The sequence below is a fragment of the Sciurus vulgaris genome, assembly GCF_902686455.1.
Source record: "Sciurus vulgaris genome assembly, chromosome: 17".
NCBI classification, from domain to species: domain Eukaryota; kingdom Metazoa; phylum Chordata; class Mammalia; order Rodentia; family Sciuridae; genus Sciurus; species Sciurus vulgaris.
The window spans coordinates 16,974,724-17,001,538 of record NC_136478.1 but is presented as its reverse complement, the minus strand read 5'-3'; the positions used below and the strand labels follow the sequence as shown (position 1 = coordinate 17,001,538).

At 40.9% G+C, this 26,815-nt stretch overlaps 1 protein-coding gene across 6 annotated transcripts in view; it reads left to right on the top strand.

Annotated features, from left to right (window-relative positions):
* ZFP90 (ZFP90 zinc finger protein) overlaps positions 1-25,869 on the top strand; it is a 36,861-nt gene extending 10,992 nt beyond the window's left edge. For 3 of the 6 annotated variants that reach the window (XM_079116870.1, XM_079116872.1, XM_079116871.1), the window contains exon 5: positions 1,375-3,407. In XM_079116870.1, coding sequence (XP_078972996.1) covers positions 1,375-3,023 — 1,649 coding nt within the window. In that variant the 3' untranslated portion in view covers positions 3,024-3,407. Of the gene's footprint in view, positions 1-870; positions 1,352-1,374; positions 3,408-5,162; positions 5,231-7,625; positions 8,062-22,054; positions 22,266-23,400 lie in introns of those variants that run through there. The other 3 variants (XR_013760109.1, XR_013760110.1, XM_079116873.1) reach the window with 3 other exon arrangements.
* Positions 25,870-26,815: the final 946 nt, after the last annotated feature.

Below are 26,815 nucleotides of genomic sequence, written 5' to 3'. Positions count from 1 at the left end.
AATTTGGGGTTTAAGGGCCCTTAGTTTTTTTTTTTTTCCCCCTTCTCAACATTTCATTGTGAAGAGTTTCAAATATATTGAAAAGTTGAAAAAATGTACAGTGAACACCATATACCTACCACCAAGATTATCATATTTGTTGTCCTTTACAATTTTTAATATTTTCTTTATCATATATCTGTTCATCTATCTATCAATCCACTTTTTGATGCACCTCCAAGGAAGTTGCAGGCATGAGTACATTTTATCTCTATACAATTCAGGATGCATATTGTTAAGAGTTTTTTTTAGTTTTCTCTTTTTAAGAAAATGTTACGTACAATGAAATGTGTACCTCTTATTTGTATCTTCCAGATGTTTTTGACAAATGTATTCATCAAATTCCCATTTATAAGGGCAGAGAGCTTCCTTCCCTTAGTTTTAAAAGGTTACCTTTCTAGAACCTAGAAATTAATTAATTCTCTGGTATTGGTATTCTGAAGTAAAAACAGTCTTAGAGATCCATTTATGAAGCAGACTGAAATAAATCGTTTTTGGTCAAGAGAGGTGATTAATGTAGAGTCAGAGTTCTACACTAAAACAACAGTCCCAGTGGTAAAGACAAAGATGATTTGCTGCCAGGTTCAGTGGCACATGCCTGCAATCCCAGTAGCTCAGGAGACTGAGGCAGGAGGTTCATGAGTTCAAAGCCAGCTTCAGCAATTTAGCAAGTTCCTAAGCAATTCAGTGAGATCCTGTCTCTAAATAAAACATAAAAATGAGCTGGGGATGTGGCTCAGTGGTTAAGGCCCCTAGTCCAATCCCTAGTACCAAAAAAAAAAAAAAAAAAAAAAATTGCCTCCTGAAATCCTACTTTTTCTCCATTTGTAGATTATAGGTCTTGATCTCCAGGTATGTCAGAGATTCTGAAAATAAGTCATAGACTGAAGATTTTCTCTGCAATGTTTGGAGACCTGGAACCTCAGAGGTGACTTGAAAAGAACTATGAAATGAATGTAGTAGGAGGGTAGATTTTGTGGTCATTTGAAAAATGGACAGGAAGCATGTAAAGCATCCAGGATCCTACAAGATGGACTGTGATCCTATTCCATTTGCATCTATGCTACACTCTTACTTATTCCTTTGTTCATTCACAAACCTACCTACATGCGCTTTCCTAATTCTCTGACTCACCACACATTCTAGATCTGTAGGCTTCACTGTCACCTCTCATCATTCTTCCCTCCCTCATTTTGGGTCTTCACCACAGCCTTCAAGACAGATTTCAAAACACAATCATGTATAATTTATTTCTTTAATTTCCTCATTCCTACTATAGTGATTGGTTTTAACAGGAAGAATTGGGGGAACTTTTGCACTTTGCATTTCTTTCAGACTGGAAGAGCAAGCCTGAAGCCAAATCATCAAATCTACAGCAGGGCATATCTGAAGTATCCCACAGCACAGATGATTTCTCTGCCACATTAGAAGAAACCTGGGATATTCGTAGCCAATTAGAGAGGCATCAGGAAAACTGGAGGAGACATCTGGGACCAGAAGTATCTACCCAGAAGAAAATCATACCAGAGGGAAGTTTTGCACAAAATAAATCTGGTGAAGACTCTAGATTGCACACAGACCTGGGTCCACAACTGAACAGTCCTTCAAGAATAAGGCCTAGTGAATGTGAAACACTTGGAAGCAATTTGGGACATGATGCAGACTTGCTTAATCAGAACAATATCCTTGCAAAAAAGAAACCCTATAAATGTAATAAATGTAGAAAAGCCTTTATCCACAGATCATCACTTACTAAACATGAGAAAACTCATAAAGGAGAAGATAATTTCCCCAATGGCACAGGTCAGGGAATTTATTCTGGAAAGAAACACCATGAATGTACTGACTGTGGGAAAACTTTCCTCTGGAAGACACAGCTTACTGAGCATCAGAGAATTCACACTGGGGAGAAACCCTTTGAGTGCAATGTGTGTGGAAAGGCCTTCAGGCATAGCTCATCCCTAGGTCAGCATGAGAACGCTCATACTGGAGAGAAACCCTATCAGTGTAGTCTCTGTGGGAAGGCCTTCCAGCGCAGTTCCTCCCTTGTTCAACACCAGAGAATTCACACTGGAGAAAAGCCCTATCGCTGTAATCTCTGTGGGAGGTCCTTTAGGCATGGCACATCCCTCACTCAACACGAGGTCACGCATAGTGGGGAGAAACCCTTCCAGTGTAAGGAATGTGGGAAGGCCTTTAGTCGATGTTCTTCCCTTGTCCAGCATGAGAGGACTCATACTGGAGAGAAACCTTTTGAATGTAGCATATGTGGGAGGGCTTTTGGTCAGAGCCCATCTCTTTATAAGCATATGAGGATTCATAAGAGAGGCAAACCTTACCAAAGCAATAACTACAGTGTAGATTTCAAGCACAGCTTATCTCTTAGTCAAGATGAAAGTCCACTGACCGAAATGAAATCCTACCATTGTAATGACTGTGGGGAAGACTTCAGTCACATTACAGATTTTACTGACCATCAGAGGATCCACACTGGTGAAAAGCCCTATGACTGTGAGCAGGCCTTTAGTCAACAATCTGTTTCCCATCCTGGAGAGAAACCTTATCAATGTAATGTATGTGGGAAAGCTTTCAAAAGAAGTACAAGTTTCATAGAGCATCACAGAATTCATACTGGAGAGAAGCCCTATGAATGTAATGAATGTGGAGAAGCCTTCAGTCGACGCTCATCACTTACCCAGCATGAGAGAACCCACACTGGAGAGAAACCCTACGAATGTATTGACTGTGGAAAAGCCTTCAGTCAAAGTTCATCCCTTATTCAGCATGAGAGAACTCATACTGGAGAAAAACCCTATGAATGTAATGAATGTGGGCGCGCCTTCCGAAAGAAAACCAATCTGCATGACCATCAGAGAATTCACACTGGAGAAAAACCTTATGCTTGTAAAGAATGTGGGAAAAACTTCAGTCGAAGCTCAGCTCTTACAAAGCACCAGAGAATTCATACACGAAATAAACTGTAGGAATCCTACACTTAGGAATGTATGGAAAGCTTAAGCTAAAATACTGTTCCAATTCGGTATTTGAGAATTTTTACTGGAGAGAAAGTTCAAGAATGTAATTATGTGTGTGTTTGTATGTTGTGTGTGGAGAAAACTTGGCACTAGACAGAATTTTTTAAAAAATAAAAGTCACATTCTTATATCTCATTGCAGGTGTTTATAAAAATTACAAACAACCTACATAGCCATTTGGAAATCATATTCCTACATATTGGACTTTATAAAGCTTTTAATATGAGTATGCAGATCACCATTGTTGACAGCTTGACATGTAACTCCCACTGTTTACAGCCTTTAAAAAAAAAAAAAAAAACTCTTACCATAATGACCAAAACTTATTTTAAACATTGCTTGACAGTTACACTCAACTGCAATTGTTACATGAAATTCACTGTGGATACCAATTCCACCTCCAGGAGTTCACCACTTAAAGAATTAGATAATTAGCCCAACCACTTCATTGTACAGATGAAGAGGACTGAAAGCCAAAGATTTGAGGTGGTTTGTGCAGTATGGTACATCCTAAAATGACAAAGCTGACTGGAGAATGGGGTTTCCTGGATCTTTGGCCCCAAAGCACTGCTATTGTTAAAGGGTATTCTGGAATCCAGAAGGCTTTAAAATAAATTTAAAATAGATACCCATGGATTGGTTGGACACTTTGAAATTCCTAAAAGCATAAGAGGCAGCAATATATGCAAATTTGTCACAAACTTACCTAAGGCAACTATTGGAAGTTTACAAGCCAAAATTTTAACAAACTAAATAGTTGAACTGTGGATGACTTTTGCTTTTCCCAGTTATGTTATACTTCCAGCTAACATGCCAGTGTTACAGAACTACTAAGTCCTTTTATTGTGCACTCCCATGAAAAAGTCCTGCCCCAAGTTCCCTGGAGCAGATCTATGGGAAAACAGCACAAAACTTGGATAATCTTTTCCAAATTAATTTTACTTTACAGAAGTCCAGTTATACCTTGCCATAAAGTCTGTCTTTGACTCAGAGAAACAGCATGTTTTGGTTCATTGTGTTTGCAAAGGAAATATTTTGCCATTTAAAAAAAAAAATAGCTTGTTTTAGCTTCATGGTGTTTCTCCATCCGCAAAGCTCAAATTAAATGTAGGTGTCCCACTCTGACCCTTAGTGGCACCTCATGCCTCCCATAAGATCTGAAAAGAATCTCCAGAACCTTCATTGGTTAACATCAGTAGTGCAGACAAGTTTGGAAGCAACTGTGGACATCCATGCCTTCACAACAAGAGCTGCTTCTCCATAAGACAGCAAGTTTTCTCAGCCCTGATCATGATTCTCAGAGGCGTGAAGTGAGTGGTGTTGATAGTGAACCCTTCCTACTTGATTCTTTGTGTGCCACATGGCAGGACCCAACACCATTCTCTCATCCTGGATGGCATGAGGTAGCTCTCGAACATTCTTTTTTTTTTTTAGGGATAAGCCTGAGGGTTGAAATGTGGTATGTGAAGCCCAATGAGTCCATCACCTGTAAAGCAAGATGGATAGGACAGATAGGACAGTCCATAGTAAATCTGCCTTTTCTAGATATTAGCCCTTCAAAGGGGCTAACCCCTTGTTTGCGACACTCCATGCTTAGCGCACACAATGTCACAGCCATGCTTGTGTTGACACATAGTTTGAGGATGGATAATTAATTCAGATCCTCTCTGACCAAGTGATTAGGATGCCTGTCAGAAACTTGCTGCTGATTGCTAAGGGGTCCCTAGCACTGCTTGGAGGGAATCCTGTGAATTATAACCAATTCAGTGTTGCCTCACTGTTACTGAAGTTTATAAAAACTTAGTTCCAGAAGACCCAGAAGAGACCACTGGTTTATGTGTGGAACAGGTCTAAATCCAGCTACCACTGATTCTCAGCACATCTTCATTGACTCCCTGGGGAAGGAGCCCAGGACAGACGTGACTAATTGGGCAGAGGGCTTTCCTAGTACCAGCAGTCATGCACATGCACTTATGAGTACCCAGCCTTTTAAGGTTACATGAAACAAATCCTTGTAACATCACTGTATTCTTTCAATAAATAGCCTTCTGAGTTGAATGGAGTCAGTTTGTCTTTTTCAATTTTCAGAACATGTCTAAGATTAAAGGATGGCATGTCAAGAAGAAGGGATTAACTGCTAAACTCTTCACATCCTGGTAAGTTAATAGTAGCTATCATTTATGTATGTTTACTGTGTGAAAGACAATGTGCTAAGTGCTTCACTTCCATCATTTCATTTACTCCTCACAACTCCTGGTTAGGGGTGCTGCGGCAGCCTTTGTCTTTGCCCAGTGTTTTTCTTTCTTGTCTTGTAATAATCCCTGCTCAGTGACCACAGGAACACAAGTCAGTGTGGCCCCAGGGCTCTGTGATATTTCTAGGTCAGGGATAAATATGCATGAGAGTATTTAGCCCTGATTTTTAGGGGTAAACAGCCAATCAGAATCCTTTGCTAGAATTTTTTGAAAGTTGAACTTCCAAGAAAACTTTTTATTTTGGCGAGGGAGGGGAAGTGCTGGGGATTGAAGCCAGGGGTGCATGATCACTGAACTACATCCTCTTCCCCACCTTTTTTTTTTTTTTTTTTTTTTAATTTTGAGACAAGATCTTGCTAAGTTGCTGAGGGCCTTACTGAGTGGCTGAGACTGGCCTTAAATTTGCAACCCTCCTGCTTCAGCCTCCTGAGTCACTGGGATTATAGACATGTGCCACCGTGCCTGGCTCAAGGAAACTATTTTTGAGTTGCTAGCCTGGAAAGGTGAAGGCCCAGAGCTTCCTACAGCCTGATTTCTTATTAGCAATGAGAGGTCTACTGTAGTAGCAGAAGATGAAACTGACATTCAGGTATTCTTGTTTCTGTTCCCTGGGGTCCCTTAGACCTAGCTCAATTTTTGAAGCCCTTTGGAATTCCATGAGCTCCCCATTATCAGTCCAACAATTCTTCTTTTTTGCTTAAGGTAATTTTTTGTTTCTGTTGCTTACATTAGATAAGCCTAATACATGGATTATATCCTTGTTAGGTAAATAACTTGCCCACAGTTGTACTGCCCAGGCAGATTCAGGCTCTAAGCCCAGGATTGTCTGGCTCCACAGGTAAAGCTCTGAACCCCAAACTCTGACATCTCCAGATGTTACATTTAGGGAGTACATATAATTCATCTGGGAATGAGTGAATAAAAGATCTGGTGACAAGGTTAGGTTGGAGGCTGAGCAAAGACAAAATGGCAAAGGACTTTGGAATGTTTTTCTTGACTATTTCAATAAATTAAACTTCCTAACTACATCCTTAATATGTCAGGTATTTATGTTTACCCATGCAATAGATAAAGTCTTATATTATGCTTTAAAAAAATCATAAATGTCTTTCATGTTGATACACAGGGTCTTGATCTTTTTAAGTCCCTTATTTGGATTGGTTTTGATACTGGTTTTTAAAATAATGATGTGGAACATTTTTACCTTTTAAAGTACCCTAGCTTTTTTGTATTCTGAAAATATCCAGAATTAGATCAAATAGAATATCCAGAATGGTATTATAGTCAGTATGCCAGCTGTTATGAGACTCAGACAAGAATAAGCTGCGTGCAGCAGTATGCAGTGCAAGATGAATAGTCTCAAAATCATAAAACAGACAGGAGAAAACTGGTCTCCCACTCCTGTGTGTCTGTGGAAGGGCCCCAGGCAAGCATTATAGCTGCCAGAGATTCTAGCACCTTTTATGAGAGGTAAGGAAATACTTCTGAGTTTATTAGGTAGCGATGCTCGGTTCTTTACAGTGATAGTGGGCTTTTAGAAAATTGGTTAATTACTCATCTGTAAAAATGTAAATGCCACTTCAGGAAAGCTTTTGCTGACTTTCCTATTTTAACTAAATTGATCTTCCTTCATTAAATTTTCATAAATTACTGTGAATGTCCTTTATGTTACCACAGTTTGTGTTTGTGATTATTTGGTTTTCTTTTTCTTGTATTAGATTGTGCATTCCAGGAAGGCTTTTTGTCCTGCTTGTCACAATGCCAGTCATATAGTAGGTACTCAATATAGTCCTATAGGGTGAGCAGTTGAGTAGGGATAGACAAAGCAGATTTGCTCATAAATAAAAAGATGCTCAACCTTGAAATCAGAATGTCGAAAGGTTAAAATGTGACACTATTTCATACCACTGAGTGTGGCAAAAATTTGGGAATCTGGCAGGGGAAAGTTAAGAACTCATATACTACTGGTGAGAGAGTAGATTGTTACAATCATTTTGGGGAGTAATTTTGCAATATCCAGTAAAACTGAAGCTAAGCGTTTCATGACCCAGCAATTCCACTTGTAGGAAATTCTCCCATGAGCACAAAGAAACATGCCTAAGTATGTTCACAGCAGTGCTGTTTGAAACAGTAAAAATATGGGCACCTACTTTATTTTGAAATGTCAGTAAGTGAATGGGTTCATAAAGTGTGGCATAGCCTTATTATTCAATACAGTATTTAAATGAAGGAACCAAAGCATCTGGCAAAAAGCAAAAAATCTAGCTCTGCCTATTCTACTCTTGTACCCATGCAGCCAAATGGAGAAAAACAGAACCATGATGATTAGTCCCACTCAGTTTTCTGTCTGCCAGTTTCCTGCATTGTTTCCCTAGCCTAATCATCATCCCCCCTCTCAGATGCCATTTTATACCTTCTCTCTACTCAAACCTCCAACACTTAGCTCCACTTCTCCCTCAGCTGGTGACCCTGTTTCTTAGTTAACTGAAAAAAGTAAAAGCAATCAAAAGAGAACTCCTTCATTTTCTGAGTCCGGCAAGCACCCATCAAAAATAAATGAAAAATAAAAATAAATGTGTAAAAGGAAGACCAGTGGAGTAGAGGAAGGGAGAACAGGGGAGGGAAGAAGTGAAGGAAAAGTGGAGGAGATGGGGACTGAGATAGAATAAATCAAATTCTATACATGTATGATTTTGTCCAAATGAATACTACTATGTATAACTATAATGCTCTAATAAAAAATAATGTGAAAAAAAGAGAACTCCTTACATGTGCATCTTGTCCTTGTGCTCTTCCTTGCTGATCCTCTAGTTGACTTTGTTCTCTTGTTGAGACCATTTCCTCCTCTGGTGTATTAGACCCATCCTTAAACTACAACACCATTCCTATAATTGTTCTTTTTCCTTCGTCTTTTTAAAACTTCTTTTCTACTAAATCTTGTTCATCAGCATAAAAATGTGTGTTTTTTTCTCAGATATACACAGTATACTCTCTATCTCTTTCTTCACTTAATAGCAGTGTTTCTCAATAGAGGTGTGGAACATTCATTGTTTCCAGTTCTTCTTCCATTCTTTTTTGCATCCACTACAGTCGGTTCTTTGTTTCTGCTCTTGTTAAAGGTCACAGTGATGCCCATGTGGCAAAATCCAGTAGTATTTTTTTGGTCTTCTCGACTTTTCAACATCATTTATCTCATTCTGACTGTTTTTCACTTGGCTTCCAGGTTATACTTATACCTAGATTTCCTTATACTTTATTGACAATTACTTCTCACAAGTTATCTGTCATTGCTGTAGATGTGGGAATTCCTTTCAGGCTTAGCCTTTGGATCTGTTTTCTTTTTTCTGCAGCCACCACATTGAGGCTGTGATCCTGTCTCATAACTTTAAAGATCTATTTTATGACAACTTCAAATTTTATATCTCCATCCTATGATTTCATATTCACAATAACCAACTGCCTACTTTGTATTTCCACTTTTTTTTTAATGTCTTAACATGCTTCAAATTTGATACGTCCAAAGGTGAATTCAATCTCCCCGCTCCTCCCCCATAAGCATGTTCTTCACTTGGTCTTTCCATATGAGAAAAGGCAAATCCATCTCTCCAGTTACTCAGGCCCTAAACCAGGTAACCGTTGTTGATTGATTTTGTTCACAGCCCACAGTCAAGCAACAGTAATACCTGTGTGCTAATTTTCAGGATTTTAAAAAATGGCCATTTCTCTCTCTCTCTACTGCTACCACCATAGCCCAAGTATCCACCAACATCTCGGGCTCAGATTTTTGCGATAGCCCTTGAATCTGTCTCCCTACTTCCATCATTCTCGCTGTGTTAGTTTAGCAGCTAGAACAGTATTGTAAGAATCTAAGATCTGCTCAGAGTGCTCTAATAGCCCTCCACTTCACTCACTCAGTAAATCTAAATAAAAGCCTCACTCAGCACTGCTGCTGCCGGATGTCATCTGTCTATTCACCACTCCCTTCTTGATGGTGCTGCCCCAGGCCCGCCGGTTCCCTGCAGCAACCTACACATGCCCAGCCACCTTCCACTTCAGCACCTTCACATTGGCTCTTCCTCCTCCCCTCTAGATCTTTGCTCAAGCATTTTCTCAGCAAAGAGCCCTTCCTTGACCACCCTATCAAAATAGCAGACACGCTCTAAGGCACACCTCAGCTCGCCTCCTGGCTGTATTTCTTCCCTACACACACCACCACTTCACATGCTATCTACTTTACCTGGTGATTTTGTTTTTTTCTCTTGAACGTAAGTTCCATGAAAGTGGGGGACTTGGGGGGAGCAAAGCTTTACTGACGCTTAACATAGCTAAAGTTCACAAGTAGCAAGTAAACAGCTCACTGATACAGAGTGCCAACTTTTGGTGTCTTTTTTATTTTCTTCTGGTGCTGTATCCCCAGCACAGGAAATAATCAAATATTTAATGAATAGTTGAACTGAATTTACTTACATTAACAAGGCCAAAATATTGAAAGATAGTTGTTGTAGAGAAATACATACAGTGTAACAAAGCTTTTTAAAATCCAGAATACCTATTTTTATTGATACAAAGTAAAAGTAGAAAAATAATAAAATATCAGCTTCAGGTGAGTGGTTTTCTCTGGAGATTGAAGGAGGGAGATGGAGGAAGAAGTAAAGGGTGGCTTAAACTATTACATTTTATTTCTTTAAAAAATCAAATATGCTGGGCATGGTGCTGCAGGCCTAAAATTCCAGCTACTTGGGAGACTGAAGCAGGAGGATCAAGAGTTCAAAGCCAGCCTCAGCAAAAGCAAGGTGCTAAGCAACTGAGTGAGACCCTTCTCTAAATAAAATACAAAATAGGGCTGGGGATGTGGCTCAGTGGTTGAATACCCCTGAGTTCAATCCCCAGTACCTAACACACACACACACAATCAAATATGGCAGGCTGGGGTTGTAGCTCAGTGGAAGAGTGTTCACCTGGCATGCATAAGGATGGCATCCATCCTTAGCACCACATAAAAATAAATAAAGGTACTGTGTCCATCTATAACTAAAAAAAATTTTAAATCAAATATGGTAAAGTAATAGCATGCTAAAAAGAGGTGGCAGATAGCTATTTATAGTATTTGTTGTATATGTCTTTCTGAATGTTTAAATTCTTTTTTTCTTCCAGTACTGGGGCTTGGACCCCCCAGCTATACTCCCAGCCCTTCTTTTATTTGTTTGTTTTTGAGACAGGGTCTCAACCTCCTAGGATTACAAGTTTGGTGATGATGCCCCCAGTTGAATGTTTAAACTCTTACAGTGAAAGCTCACCTCCTTTCCCTTATCTAGTAGTCCCTCCACCCACAAAATCACTTGCTTGGTTCTCCTCAGGACGTGAGCCCTGATAATCTCAGGTATACCCAGCATACCTGAAGGATTTAGGAGAAGGAATAATGAGCATCCATGCTTCCAAGGGTGATGAACTTATCTAAGCCCAAGAAAGGAAGGAAGGTCTTGGCACTGTCAGGACCAGTCAAAGCAGTCCCACTTTCCAGAAGTAGAGGGCAGAGGAGCTGAGGGCCTCCTGTAGATAAAGAACATAAGTGATCATTTTCAAGATTTAGTGGAAGACTATTAATTTTGCTAATAAATTGCAGTGAAACCCCCACAATTCTAGAAAAGCACTATTTTTGATACATTTTTTAAAAACTATAATTATTTAAGTTATACATCAATATAATCAAAGGGGGAAAAAGGAAAAACAGATAAGTGGACAAACCACATCATAAGATTTATATCAGTAAATAAACCATCAGTAATCAGACAAATTAGAGAACAAGCTCAAAATGCTTTTTATGTGTGTAAAACAGAGGTCTCCAGTGTCCTCTCTGGTACATGGAAAATGCTCATTTTATGAATTAGCAAATGAATGAATAAACAAATATTTGTAAAGTTTTCTCAAAAGTGGAATAGTTGACCACATACCTAAAAGTCTATGGAATGTCTTTCATATGAACAAGAACTTATTATCTCTAGAATAATGAATGTGAATCCAACAACGCATCCATAAAAAGTGTTTGATTCGTAAGTAGATCTTCATCATGTCACAAACTAATCTTTGAAATGTATTACAAGTATTATCATTTCAGCCCCATTGTGTAAGCTCTCTACAATAATTTAGAATAACGCAATGCTCTCCACCATAACTGGGCTCACCTGGATGCCAGAATGTGGCACTTTGGTTGTATGGTGTCTGATCAACCCACTGTCAGTGTCCTTGACCCTCTGGATCTGACAGCTCCACATAATAAGCAGCATTTGTATCTATATTCTGAGTGATGAAATCCTGCTCTTCCTTGCTGTTGATCACCACTAGATGAGACTCCATGCTAGAACAGTTCTCCTGACTCATTCCAAGATTTTGCATCAGTAGAAATAAAGTAGCAACTGGAACTAAATGATTTCCAATTCTTCGGGCAACAACTCCAGAATTTTCCTTCCGTGGTCCAATTGTTTTTTACACACTCCAAATTTGTGTAAATAGGGTTCTTCATAGAAATTGTATATTTCTTTTCTTCAAGTAGCTGAGAGTATTTTTTAAAGAAAACTCAGCATTCTGTGCTCACTTCTTAACCTGCGCAACATTTCCCATTCAATATTGCAAGCATGGTTCACTAGTTCACTGGTTCTTTCTTTTTCTTTTTCTTTTTTTTTTTTTTTTTTTTTTTTTCAGATGGAGGTCTCAGTATGTTGCTCAGACTGGCCTCAGCATCTTGAGTAGTTGCAATTGCTACAGGCATGTGCCACTGCACCCTGCTAGCACTGGTTCATTTTATTATTCTCTTTTCTTGAGAACAGGGATTGCGACTCTTTCTGGACTCTTCTAACACAGTGCTGATAAAAGCAACAAAGAATAAGATTGCCAACAGCAGGGCAAATATCAGCAATGATCCAAGAAGCAACTTGGGAAAACTGAGATTACTTTTGTGAGGAGTAGTGTTCTCTTTGGGAGCTGCAGGAGAATCTGGATTGGTACCTGAGGATTTCAGTTCATTTTTGAACCTCACTTCAGCATAAGTGATTTCTGAAGCCATATTGAGAAGAGCCCTTCTGCTTTCTTCAGAAAATCCGTGTCATCCCTTCCTCAAAACATTTTATACATGAGATCCAAAAATGGTGGTCAACCTGTTCTTTCACTCAACTGTATTCTGTGTAGTTGTGGCACACACAGGAGAAACAGATGGTCTTTGCTGGAAATTATTATAGGGTTTCTACAGTGGATAAATACGAACCATGTACCAGGTCCTCCTATTCCAAGCACTTTCATTTTTTCAGTTATCGAGGAAGCCCATCATGAAGCTGATTGCCTGCTCCAGATAAAATTCATGCCGAATCACACCGACAGTCTTCATTTCTCTTTTTAAATCTTTCCCTTCCCCAGGAAGTATGAGCAGGTCCTTCAATTCTAAGTTGCTAGAGAGAGCATGTCCTCTAGTGGTCGGACGCTATCGTACAGTTAGATGCAATCTCCACATGAATAATCTGTGATCTTTCTTCCCTACAGCAGAAGTTCAATCCATGCTCTGGTAACTCCATTGCTTTGGGTTGAGTTGAGGCAGCGCATCTTGGTGGAATGGTGTGGTGGACAAAAGTTGCTCACCTCTTGGAAGAGGAGGAGCGGGGAGAGAAGCGAAAGGAGGAGGAGGAGAAGAAGAGGGGAAGGAGAGCAGGAAAAGCAGGAGCCTTGATACATTTTTCTTAAATTTATTTTTATAGTAAAAAAATTGGATACATGTTGTTTCTGTTTGTACATGAAGTAAAGGCATACCATTTGTATAATCATACATTTACATAGGGTAATGGTGTTTGATTCATTCTGTTATTTTTTCCTTCCCCCCCACCCCTCCCACCCCTCTTTTCCCTCTATACAGTCCCTCCTTCCTCCATTCTTGCCCCCCTCCCACCCCCCTTTATGTGTCATCATCTGCTTATCAGTGAGATCATTCTTCCTTTGGTGTTTTGAGATTGGCTTATCTCACTTAGCATGATATTCTCCAATTTCATCCATTTGCCTGCAAATGTCATAATTTTATTATTCTTTATGGCTTGAGTAATATTCCATTGTGTATATATACCACAGTTTCTTTATCCATTCATCAATTGAAGGACATCTAGGTTGGTTCCACAATCTGGCTATGGTGAATTGAGCAGCTATGAACATTGATGTGGCTGTATCTCTGTAGTATGCTGATTTTAAGTCCTTTGGGTATAGGCCAAGGAGTGGGATAGCCGGGTCAAATGGTGGGTCCATTCCAAGTTTTCTAAGGAATCTCCACACTGCTTTCCAGAGTGGCTGCACTAATTTGCAGCCCCACCAGCAATGTATGAGTGTACCTTTTTCCCCACATCCTCACCAACACCTATTGTTCCTTGTATTCTTGATAATCGCCATTCTAATTGGGGTGAGATGGAATCTTAGGGTAGTTTTTATTTGCATTTCTCTTATTACTAGAGATGTTGAACATTTTTTCATATGTTTGTTGATTGTTGTAGATCTTCTTTGAAGTGTCTGTTCATTTCCTCAGCCCATTTGTTGATTGGATTATTTGTATTCTTGGTGTAGAGTTTTTTGAGTTCTTTATATATTCTGGAAATTAGTGCTCTCTCTGAAGTATGAGTGGCAAAGATATTCTCCCACTCTGAAGGCTCTCTCTCCATATTGCTGATAGTTTCCTTTACTGAGAGAAAGCTTTTTACTTTGCATCTATCCCATTTGTTGATTCTTGCTTTTATTTCTTGTGCTATGGGAGTCCTGTTAAGGAAGTCTGATCCTAAGCTGACATGTTGAAGATTTAGACCTACTTTTTCTTCTATAAGATGAAGGGTCTCTGGTCTGATTCTGAGGTTCTTGATCCATTTTGAGTTTTGTGCAGGATGAGAGATAAAGGTTTAATTTCATTCTGTTGCATATGGATTTCCAGTTTTCCCAGCACCATTTGTTGAAGAGGCTATCTTTTCTCCATTGCATATTTTTGGCACCTTTGTCTAGTATGAGAAAATTGTATTTATTTGGGTTTGTGTCTGTGTCCTCTATTCTGTACCATTGATCTACCTGTCTATTTTGGTACCAATACCATGCTGTTTTTGTTACTATTGCTTTGTAGTATAGTTGAAGTTCTGCTTCACTCTTCCTGCTAAGGATTGCTTTAGCTATTCTGGGTTTCTTATTCTTCCAGATGATTTTCATGATTTCTTGCTCTATTTCTGTAAGGTACATCATTGAGATTTTAATTGGAATTGCTTTGAATCTGTATAGCACTTTTGGTAGTATGGCCATTTTGACAATATTAATTCTGCCTATCCAAGAATATGGGAGATCTTTCCATCTTCTAAGGTCTTCCTCAATTTCTTTCTTCAATGTTTTGTAGTTTTCATTGTAGAGATCTTTTACCTCTTTGGTTAGCTTGGTTCCCAAGTATTTTATTTTCTTTTATTGAGGCTACTGCAAATGGAGTTGTTTTCCTCATTTCCCTTTCAGATGTTTCATCACTTGTGTATAAAAATGCTTTAGATTTATGTATGTTGATTTTATAGCCTGCTATTTTGCTGAATTCATTGATGAGGTCTAGAAGTTTTCTGAAGGAGTTTTTTGGATCCTCTAAATATAGAATCATGTCATCAGCAAATAGTGACAGCTTAAGTTCCTCTTTTCTTATTCATATCCCTTTAATTTCTTTGGTCTGCCTAATTGCTCTGGCTAGAGTTTCGAGGACAATGTTGAATAAAAATGGTGAAAGAGGACATCCCTGTCTTGTTCCCATTTTTAAAGGGAATGGTTTCAGTTTTTCTCCATTAAGAATGATGTTGACAGTGGGCTTAGCATAAATAGCCTTTACAAAGTTCAGGTATGTTCCTACTATCCCTATTTTTTCTAGTGTTTTGAGCATGAAGGGGTGTTGTATTTTGTCGAACACTTTTTCTGCATCAACTGAAATAACCATATGATTCTTATCCTTAAGTCTACTGACATGATGGATTATGTTTATTGATTTACAGATGTTAAACCATCCTTGCATTCCAGGAATGAACCCCACTTAATCATGGTGCACAATTTCTTAATATGTTTTTGGATACGGTTTGCCAATATTTTGTTAAGGATCTTTGCATCTCTATTCATCAAGGATATTGGTCTAAATTTTTCTTTCCTTGATGTGTCTTTTCCTGGTTTGGGTATGAGGGTGATATTAGCTTCATAGAATGAGTTTGGTAGGGTACCCTCCTTTCCAATTTCCTGGAATATTTTGAGAAGTATTGGAATGAGTTCTTTGAAGGTCTTGTAGAACTCAACTGAGAGTCCGTCTGGTCCTGGGCTTTTCTTGGACAGTAGGTTTTTAATAGCTTTTTCTGTTTCATTGTTTGATATTGATCTGTTTAAATTGTTTATGTCCTCCTGGTTCAGTTTGGGAGGAGCATATGTCTCTAGAAATTTGTCAATGTCTTCGGTAGTTTCTACTTTGTTGGAATACAGATTTTTGCAGTAGTTTCTCATTATGTTCTGTATCTCAGTGGTGTCTATCGTGATATTTCCTTTTTCATCATGAATTTTAGTAATTTGAGTCTTCTCTCTTCTTCTCTTTGTTAGTGTGGCTAAGGGTTTGTCTATTTTGTTTACTTTTTCAGAGAACCAACTTTTTGTTTTGTCAATTTTTGAATTGTTTCTTTTGTTTCAATTTCATTGATTTCAGCTCTGATTTTAATTATCTCCTGTCTTCTACTACTTTTGGTGTTGTTCTGTTCTTCTCTTTCTAGGGCTTTGAGCTATAATGTTAAGTCATTTAATTGTTGATTTTCATTCTTTTCTTGAATGCATTCCATGCAATGAATTTTCCTCTTAGTACCACTTTCATAGTGTCCCAGAGATTTTGATATGTTGTATCATCATTCTCATTGACCTCTAAGAATTTTTTTTTATCTCCTCCCTGATGTTTTCTGTTATCCATGTTTCAGTCAATAGCATATTATTTAGTCTCCAGGTGTTGGAGTAATTTGTTTTTTATTTTGTCATTGATTTCTACTCTCAGTCCATTATGATCTGATAGAACACAAGGCAGTATCTCTATTTTTTTGCATTTCCTAAGGGCTACTTTGTGGCATAACATATGGTCTATTTTTGAGAAGATTCCATGTGCTGCTGAGAAGAAAGTGAATTTGCTTGTTGATAGATGGAATATTCTATATATGTCTATTAAGTCTAGGATATTGATTGTATTATCAAGTTCTATGGTTTCTTTGTTTGGTTTTTTTTTTTGGAAGATCTATCCAGTGGTGACAGCAGTGTGTTAAAGTCGCCCAGAATTATCGTGTTGTGGTCTATTTGATTCCTGAAATTGAGAAGGATTTGTTTGACGTACAGGGATGCACCGTTGTTTGGGACATAAATATTTACTATCATTATGTCTTCCTGATTTATGGTTCCCTTAAACAGTATGAAATGTCCTTCTTTACCCTTCTAACTTTGGCTTGAAGTCCACTTTATCTGATATAAGGATGGAAACCCCCCCTTTTTTACTGAGTTCGTGTGCGTGGTAGGTTTTTTCCCATCCTTTCACCTTTAGTCTGTGGATGTCTTTTTCTATGAGATGAGTCTCTTGCAGGCAGCATATTGTTGGATCTTTCTTTTTAATCCATTCTGCCAGTCTATGTCTTTTGATTGATGAGTTTAGGCCATTAACGTTCAGGGTTATTATTGAGATATGATTTGTATTCCCAGTCATTTGGGCTTATTTTTGGTTTTTAACTTGGCTTGGTGTCTCCTTTGAGTGGTTTTTCTCTAAGGTAGTTCCTCCCTTTGCTGACCTACACTGTTTTTTTTCATTTCCTCCTCATGGAATATTTTATTGAGAACATTCTGTAGCACAGGCTTTCTATTTGTAAATTCTTTTACCTTTTGTTTATCATGGAAGGATTTATTTCATCTTCAAATTGAAGGTTAGTTTTGCTGGGTATAGGATTCTTGGTTGGCAACCATGTTCTTTCAGAGCTTGAAATATGTTGTTCCAGGCCCTTCTAGCTTTTAGAGTCTGGGTTGAGAAGTCTGTTGCTATCCGTATTGGTCTCCCTCTATATTTAATCTGATGCTTTTCTCTCGCGGCCTTCAAAATCCTATCTTTATTTTGAATGTTAGGCATTTTCATTATAATGTGCCTTGGTGTGGATCTGTTGGATTTTGTGCATTTGGTGTTCTGTAAGCCTCTTGTAATTGATTTTCCATTTCATTCTTCAGACTTGGGAAATTTTCTGATATTATTTCATTGAATAGGTTGTTCATTCCTTTGGTTTGTATCTCTGTGCCTTCCTCAATCCCAATAATTCTTAAATTTGGTCTTTTCATGATGTTCCATAGTTCTTGGAGATTCTGTTCATGATTTCTTACCATCTTCTCTATTTGGGCCACTTTATTTTCAAGATTAAATATTTTGTCTTCATTGTCTGAGGTTCTGTTTTCCAAGTGGTCTCATCTTTTGGTGATGCTTTCCATTGAGTTTTTTATTTGGTTTATTGTCTCCTTCATTTCAAGGATTTCCTTTTTTTGTTTCGTTTTGTTTGTTTTTGAGAATTTCTCTTTGTTGAAATGATATTTTTCTTCCTACAGTTTCTCTTTCAACTGCTTATTGGTATCATCATTCATTGCCTGCATTTGCTCTCTTATCTCATCCTTTGCTTCATGAATCATCTTAATCATGTATAATCTGAAGTCCTTTTCTGACATTTCTTCTAACATACTGTCATTGGATTCTATTAATATAGAATCTAGATTTATTTGGATCACTTTCTTCCCTTGTTTTTTCATGTTGTTCATATCTTCCCCTCTAGCAGTGCAGATCTGGGTTATTGCAGATTCCCCCCTATAGGCTTATAGTGGCCCTTATAGGTTTCTAAATCTTTTCTTTAAGGGGGAAATCAATATTAGCAGTGCCCAATTCAGACAGTATGCAATCCTAGACCAAAATAGCTCCTATGAGGACATTAACAATATTGTCATATTAAACAGAATGAGTTCAATTATTATCTTCAGTATAACAAACAGATTTGCAATAAGGTCTGCAGTTTCTAAAGGAGGACAAAAAGGATGCAGAGGGATGTAAGATGTAGTTGTTAATGGGATAAGAAAAGAATATACAGAAGTTCTAGATAATAGAAAGGGTGAGAGTATAATCAAAAGAAATTGGTTGTTAGCATGCAAAAAGGGAGAAAGAGACTCTGAGGGAACAGGTAAACAAAAGGAAAAGAGAGCAAGAAAAGTAAAGAAATAAAGACTTAAGGGCTGGGGAGATAGCTCAGTCGGTAGAGTGCTCGCCTTGCAAGCACAAGCCCTGAGTTCGATCCCCAGCACCGCCAAAAAAAAAAAAAAGACTTAAAATTGTTCAATAAGGAGAAGAAAATCTACAGTGTAACAGTCACAGAGTATTCAAACCTCCCAGTCTTCGGTAGCCTGATGCATGAGAGGTACCTGACAATGAGCTTCAAGTCTCCAGCAGGCATCTCAGGATGGGATTTGCCCCACCTAAAGATCGGAGCTACAGCTTTCAGGATTATCCAAGATGGCCACTCTGGCTTCCAAATGTGTTGGCAAATGGGGAGCTGCAGCTCGGGGTGTGGGTGTAGTCAGCTGGAGGTCCTGGAGGCAGGGTGTGGTTAGTCAGGCAGGGGTCCTGGAGATGGGGTGTGTTTGGTGTGGCTGCAGGATCCTGGGGGAGGGGTGCAATCAGTCGGTCTGGGGTCCCAATGACAGGGCGCAGTCAGTTGGTCTGGGGGTCCTGGTGGCAGGGAGCAGTCAGTCGATTTGAGGGCCCCGGAGGCAGGGAGTGATCGATCAGGCTGAGGGATCCTGAAGATGGGGCTCAGTCAGTCCAGCCAGGGGTCCTATGGGGCCTGGCTGTTGTCTCAAAATGGCAGCAGCCACGTGTCAATACATTTTAATGTATAAAATAGCAAAGAAATTTGGACCTGAACAAGAAATGACTTTTTATTTGCTGTGAATGATAAATACTATTATAATTGGGTTTTTATTTTACCATGCATTAAGTAACTAGCAATTATCTGAAATTTAACGTCCAGTTTCCAAAGTTAAGAATTGTTGTAGGCCTCTGATGGGAATTTTTCTGTTGGCTTGGAGTTGCTGATAAAGCTCCCATTATAGTTGTCTTTTTCATTGCTGTGATCAAGACACCCAACAAGAATAACTTAGAGGAGGAGAAGTTTATATGGGGTTCATGGTTTCAGAGGTCTCAGTCCACGGATGGCTGACTCTGTTGCTCTGGGCCCAGGGTGAGGCAGCACATGGTGAGTCCAGCTGAGGAAAGCTACTTCCCTCATGGCAGCAAGAAGAGAGAGGGATGGGGGAAGGGGCCACAAGGAAGATGCACCCATCCAGGGCATGCACCAGGGGCCCACTTCCTCCGGTCATGCCCCGCCTGCCTGCTGTTACCATCCAGTCACTCCAAACTTGGATGGACTGATTAGGTTATAGCTTTCATGACCTAATCACTTCACCTCTGAGTATCTGTGCATTAATAGGAGCTTTTAGGAGATACCTCATATCCAAATCATCAAACCTATCAAAAGCCCCAAATCTATCAAACTACCATAATGATAGGTAGCAGATGGACATGAGTGGTAGGAACATAAGGTTAAGGGTAGAAGTCTATAGAGTGTGCCTACTGTGTTGGTCCCACATACCTTCTTTTAAAAAGCAATTTACCGGAGACCACTCTGGCCCTGCCTGGCCTACATCAATAGGATACGCTACATTCCTCAGCAAATAACCTGTTATCTGCCAAAGAAATGCAGCCCAAAGACTCCTCCCTGCTAATAAGAGGAACACAAGTTACCCTGAAGAAGAGGACTTTCAAACCTTTATACAGACCAGATTCCAGGACTCGGGGACAGGATAACATCTGTAAGAACAAGTTGTTAGGGCCATCTGAGGCAGTCCACACATGAACCAAGGAACAATTAGAACCAGTCAGCTTAGGCCAAATTGATCCAGAGTTCCTTAGGATCTTTAGCATGTCATTATATATCCTGTCCATGGGATAAGGCCTTAAGCAGTGGGGAGTTGAAAAGTCTGATATGATCCTGCTGTCAGTCTAAAGTCAAAAGGTGTTGCTGGGCATGGTGGCCCACACCTGTAACCCCAGTTGCTTGGGAGGGTGAGGCAGGAGGATCACAAGTTCAAAGCCAGCCTCAGCAATTTAGCAAGACCCTAAGCAACTTAGTGAGACCCTGTCTCAAAATTAAACATAAAAAAGGCTGGGGGTGTTGCTCAGAAGTTAAGTGCCCCTGGGTTCAATCCCTAGTACAAAAAAATAAATAAAAAGTCAAAAGGTGGATCCAAGTGGGACTCTCTGGAAACTTCCCTGGGATCTCCAATAAAACTGGAGGGTAGGAAGGGCACACTATTCCTCTGCTCTGAGAGGACTCATTCTCTTCCTTTCTCCCTTGAGAGTGTCCACTTTTTCTTTCCTTATCCCTTCTAATAAATTCATGCCTGCTACTATGTGTGACTAGCTTGAATTCTTCAGGTAAGACTGCAAAAACTCATGGCACAGACCCCCCACAGTTCTTCTGGCACCAGAGGTAGATCTCACTCTGTAACAGTGTTCACCTGCATTCTAAAGGGTTCCATAAGGACTGGGCACACCATCCCACATGACTTGATTAGAGATATGAGTCTCACAACCTCTTGATTCCGGGTCCCTATAGATATGGAGCCATATAACAAGGGTTTAATCCAAAGGAGAGGACCTCCTGCTCTTGGGGTGAGGACTCTGCCCCTTTCTTGGGACTGAGGGACTAGGGCACCCAAAACGACTGGAGACATTAGGAGCAGCTCCATCCCCAGCAAAACCACAGGCCCATTTCAGGGATGCCATCTGGAGTTCTAAGAGCTTCACTTATGTCCCCTGCAGTGTATATGGGGGGACAGGGTACAAGGGAATAAACAACTGGTGCCCAAAACTCTGTGTGGAGATTTGATAAGGGAGGGGGTTGCTGTTGGCAGCAGAAGGTAAAGTCCTCTGGGGGACCACATTTGTATCGTGCCTGGGAAGAAAGGGTAGATCCATTCCACCAGTTTTCTTTGCTGTCAGAGATCACTAGAATTTCAGTGGTTCCTGGACTGACCACATAACTGACTGTTCCAACCAAGATCCCCTAACTCACACACGTGCACTGCACGTCTAACCAGGGGCAACTAACCAGAGGGAAACATGTCACCCAATGCCTGGAACTCCCCAAAAGGAGGAAGGAGGGCAGGTGGACAGTAGCAATAGCGTGTGTCCCAGTGGCTGCCCAAACTAGGGGATAACACCTGGAAAGGGATTGGAGGCAAGAACTGTGTGGGGACAAAGGCCACCTTGCTGAGAATGAACACATGGTGCGGGGGTGGCTTCAGGGCAGGCCAAGGGCCTGAGGCAAAACAGAACTATCATAGCCAAATGGAGGTCCAGAACATTCTGCCCTGCACAATCACCACACTGCCTTTCCTCTTAAGTTTCCCTTGCCCAATCCACGGTCGAGGAGGAGTGCAGGGTGGAGGATGGACACAGGCGCACATGGAGGGGTCTGAGATTAAAGAGTTCAGCGCTTTAAGATGGCTGGACTAAGTGTTTTGTTTGTCTCCCCGGTACTGGGGCTTTCAGGGACACACTTCCACCGAGCTACGACCACAGCCCTTTTTCTTTTTCATTCTTGACAGGGTCTCACTAAGTTGCTGAGTCTGGGCTTGAACTTGCGACCCTCCTGCCTCGGCCTCCCGGGTCCTTAGGATTACAGGCGTGAGCCCCGCGCCCGGCGTGCACTGTTCGGTAACGCAAAGCAAGCACGAAACTGTTTCCGCTCAGGTCGCGGCCTCCTAACTGGGAATTTAACGGCGTGGCGTGAGAAGTCCGTTTAATGACGACATACAGGTTAGAAAAGTTCATGGCACCGACCTGGGACTAATAACAGGGAGACCCGCTGAACCCTTTAAAGAGGCGTCCAAAAGCAGCACGTTTCGAGCGGGAGCGAGCAGTACGGTCCACCAGGTGGCTGCGCACGCGCCCCCAGGGAGCCGGCCCGACAGACCGCACTGCCCAAAAGCTTCAGCTCATTTCCGCTTCCGGGCCTCACGCGCCAGCTCTCGCTGGGCGCTGGTCTGCGCAGGCGCATGTGCGGTCCTGCGTGACCCCGTGACCTCCGACCTGTTCCCTGCCTCCTGGGCCAGGTCACTCTTCTGTGGCTGCCGCAAGCCAACTGTGCCCCATCTCCCCGACACCCTAGGCCAGGCCCCTTAGCAGGTCCCCCACGCCCCAGGATAGCCTAATAAATTGAGCCACATGGAATTTTGTCTAGGTAAACAGATGAACTCTCGGTCACCATGTCTCCTAGCTCTGAAAAAGTGTGGCTTTCCCTGTGGAAATCTTGAGTTTCTCTTGTTCTGAAACAGGGTCATAAAAAATAGACACCCCAGGTGTGGAGGTGCACACCTGTAATGCCATCTTCAATTCAAAGCTGAGGCAGAAGGATCACAAGTTCGCAGCCAACCTCAGGAATTTTAGGGGGATCGAGATCTTGTCCAAAAAGAAGAAGGGGGGTGGGGATCTTTAAAAAGCATTAGAAAAAGAACATCAATTAACTTTTTAAAGAAATAACAGTTCAGTCAGGGAGGTTGAGACAGGACAATACCAGGTTTGAGGCCAGCCTCAGCAACTTATTGAAGACCTGTCAAAAATAAAAAAATAAATTGAAATAAAGGGCTGGGGATGTAGCTCAGGGTAAAGGGCTCCTGGATTCAATCCCCAGTATAAAAACAAAAACGAAACAAGACAAACAAACAAAAACAGCTAACTTCCCTGTAGCTATCATGTAAGACGTGAATGAGGAATGAAATAATTGTACTTGAAAATATCTGCAAATCTTGAATTTCATGTATTGCAAAAATCTTTCACGGTTAGGGACACAATAAGTCCCTTTTATATAACCGAAAACAGGAATTTCACCATAAGTGGAAAGGAAAGGAAACTAATGAAAGAAAACTCCACAAGGCTTTTTTTTTTCTTCTAGGCAAATGAGCCCAGATGAATGGTCAAAGACACAGGAAAAAAAACCAAACTGAAAGAAAGTAGTATAATATGGATAAATCTAAATGATTAACTGTACAAAGCAACAATGTTATTTATATGTCTTTCAACATATTGGAGTTAAAATTCAAGACAATGATACTTCTGGAGGTTACTAAACACTCTTAATAGAACCAACTGAAAGAAGAGCTAAATAAAGTACAGAATACATGTATACATGCACTGGAGAGCTGCAGAGCAGTTAGGAGCAAAGGGAAGCTCACTGGCGTTTGCCTGACATTCTTAGTACTTTCTGTTCCAGAGCAGGTAAATTGATGGTTCTGGCCACAAGTTGAAAGAATTCACAGGGATCTACAGATAAGAAGCAAAGGCAAGAAGAGTTTTCAGTACTCTCAAGGGCCTGGGGAGACAAAAATTGAAGTTCAGGACACGCTCCCGTGCTGACCCTGGGAACATTTCTGATAAACATGCCCGTGTATCAACCAGGACACTGTAACTTCAACCTAGGAGTAGAGGTGAACCAGAAGAAGACAAACTTGAAGGGAAACCTGAGTGATGTCAGCAAGAATGGCAGAATAACAATCTCCAAATGTTCTCTGCAACATAAATGCAATGATAACACTGGCAAAACTGTCAGAATCAGCTTTTTCAGAACTCTGGAAATTAACAGTCTTGTAGCAATCTGGGGAGCATTTATTCAAGTAAAATAGCTGCATTGCAGTAAGAACAGTAATCTTTGTGACAATTTAACATGCCCTATTACCATTTCCATCTCCCCAGATCCTTGGTGCCCTTGAAAACCAACAGCCTGGCAAAAACTAGAAGAGGGAGAACAGGTCAGAGTGTCTTCAAAATACTATTCCCAGAAAATTGTCGTTATTTGAACTGCATGGTGGTTTCCTGCAAGACGCCACTCAAAAAACTTGCCTTTGTTTGACCTGACTTGAAGTTTGCTCAGTGCAAATAGCCTTTCCTTTGGGGTGTCTGTTGAAAATTCTCATGGCAGTGGTTTAATGTGGTGGCTACCTGAGACAGTAGGAAACAGTCATTACAAACAGTAGGCTAACCAAAAAGCCTCCCAGGAAAGCTGGGGAATGAGATGTCCATAGGGAGCTTTGCAAAGCTCCGCCATATTCCTGGGCATCGAGAAGGCTATTCATATGCATGCATAGGGCTGTGTGGCATCCCCAAGTCTGTAAATGCTCAGAAAGACCCCAAAAGGCCCCACTTCTGGCTGAGCTTGAGGATCTAGGCAAACAGGAGTGAAGCCTAAAGCAGAGTTGTCAGTTGCCTGGTTGAGTGTTTAAGGTGTGCCCATAGCATACGGAAGAGTCCCCCCCTGCCCTTGGCAAAAAAAAAAAAAAAGAGAATTAGTGGTTCTAGGTATTTAAGGAACTCCATGGCGAATCATTGTCTGACCACTAGACTAGCAAACTGAGCAGATATTTAATTGGCTGTATGACAAAGAATACAGACTCTACAGAATAAATTCAGAAGAGTCACAAAATAATCAGCAGCAAGAACGACAGCCAGCAACAACAAACAACCTTAGGAAGGTCAGGGGAGACTGGGGACCTGATTCTGGGTGGGGTTTGGGGCAGGGGTGACCCCACTGACTCAAGGACCCAGCAGCTCAACAGGACAACAATGATGGGCCTGCCAAGAAGATTGTGTGGCCCTGGGGCCTCTCCTTGGGATGAGTTGGGCCCCTCCATTAGCCTAATAAGCCACAGCCCCTTGCTCCTCAAGGCTACAGTGCTGGGTTTTTTGTTTTGTTTTGTTTTGTTTTGGGGAGGGGATTCTTTGCACCACACTCCACCACCGAGGTCAGTAGGGAACCAGGTAGAGACTTTATGTCCCAATCCTTGGGCCAGGGGTAGAGCTCAGTGGGAGAGTCCTTGCCTACCAAACCCTAGTCCTGACTTTGATCCCCAGCAGTGTGCTAAAAAAAAGAAAAAGAAAAAAATTCTTCTTCCTGTTATTTCTCAAACGCAACTCAATGTTATGGTTAGAGAAATATAAATTAATTTTGTAAATGTTCCTGAATTCATAAGACATCCAGTCATTGTGTTGTAGTGTGGCTTCCAAATGAAAGCATGCTTCAGAGTGGGTTAGAACGCAGAGTGCTAGGTCCCCTCCTGCTATCTTCTGATTTAGCAGATCGGGAATGGATCCTGGGCTTTTGCAGTTTTAAAAAGTTCCCAGATGATGCTGATCCCACTGGTTGTCAAAAATACAACTGCTTAGCTGGGCCTGGTGGCAGACACCCATAATCACAGCTATTCAGAAGGCTGAGGCAGGAAGATTGCATATTCCAGGCCAGTCTGGGCAACTTAGGGAGACCCTGTCTCTAAATAAAATTTTAAAAGGGCTGGGGATGTAGCTCAGTGGTAGAGTGTTTGCCTAGCATTCAGGAGGCCCTGAGTTTAATCCCCAGTACCCTTTTATAAAAGGAAGGGAAGGGAGGAAGGAAGGAAGGAAGGAAGGAAGGAAGGAAGGAAGGAAGGAAGGAAGGAAGGAAGGAAGGAAGGAAGGGAGGGAGGGAGGGAGGGAGGGAGGGAGGGAGGAAAATGCACCTGTTTTCATGGAATGCTGTTTGTATGTCTTCTGTCTTTACACTCAGTCCAATTTGCTCAAACTCTCAGCCAATTTTTCCACCTACTTCCTTTCTTCAAACATGTACAGACAATATTTCATGGAGAATATAGATAAAAATGTTATCAAGGATAATTATAGAAATGATAAAACCTTGTGTTCTTCATTTTTCTACATGTACTTTGTTTGATTAAGGCTATAGTCTGTATTTTAAATGTCCCTCAAAGACTCACATACTAACTGCTCAGCCCTAGCCCGTGGAAGAACATTTAGGAGGCAGAACCTACTGAGAGGAAATCAAATCACTGAAGCATGCCTTTGAAGGGAGCACTGGATCTTTGCTTCTCAGCTGCCATGCAGTGAACAGACCTCCTCTGTCATATTCCTGCCATAAGATACTGTGCTGACCCAGGACCAAGCGACCATGGACTGAAACAATGAGCCAAAATAACTTCTCTTCCCTTTAAGTTGATTATCTCAAGTATTTTGTCACAGTAACAAAGTTATCAACTATATAAGCTAAAAAGAAAGGTACGTGTTGGGGTAGTAGGGAGAAGAAGGCATGGTGGAGCCTCTCCTGTGCTGGTGCTGAGTGCCCTTGGCTGCTGAGGTACAGTCCCGGCCACAGCACAGCACAGGTGCCCTCACAGTTGTTTCTAGACAGGGGCTCCTGGGTGGCTGCTTTGCCCTGGTGATTCTCCCAGGTAAGGAAGGGTTGAGTCTCTGACACTGGTCTAGAGGGCCCAAGTATGAGGCCTTCCAAAGAAACCAGATGCAGCTGCAGAGGGCCTGGAAGGAAGGGA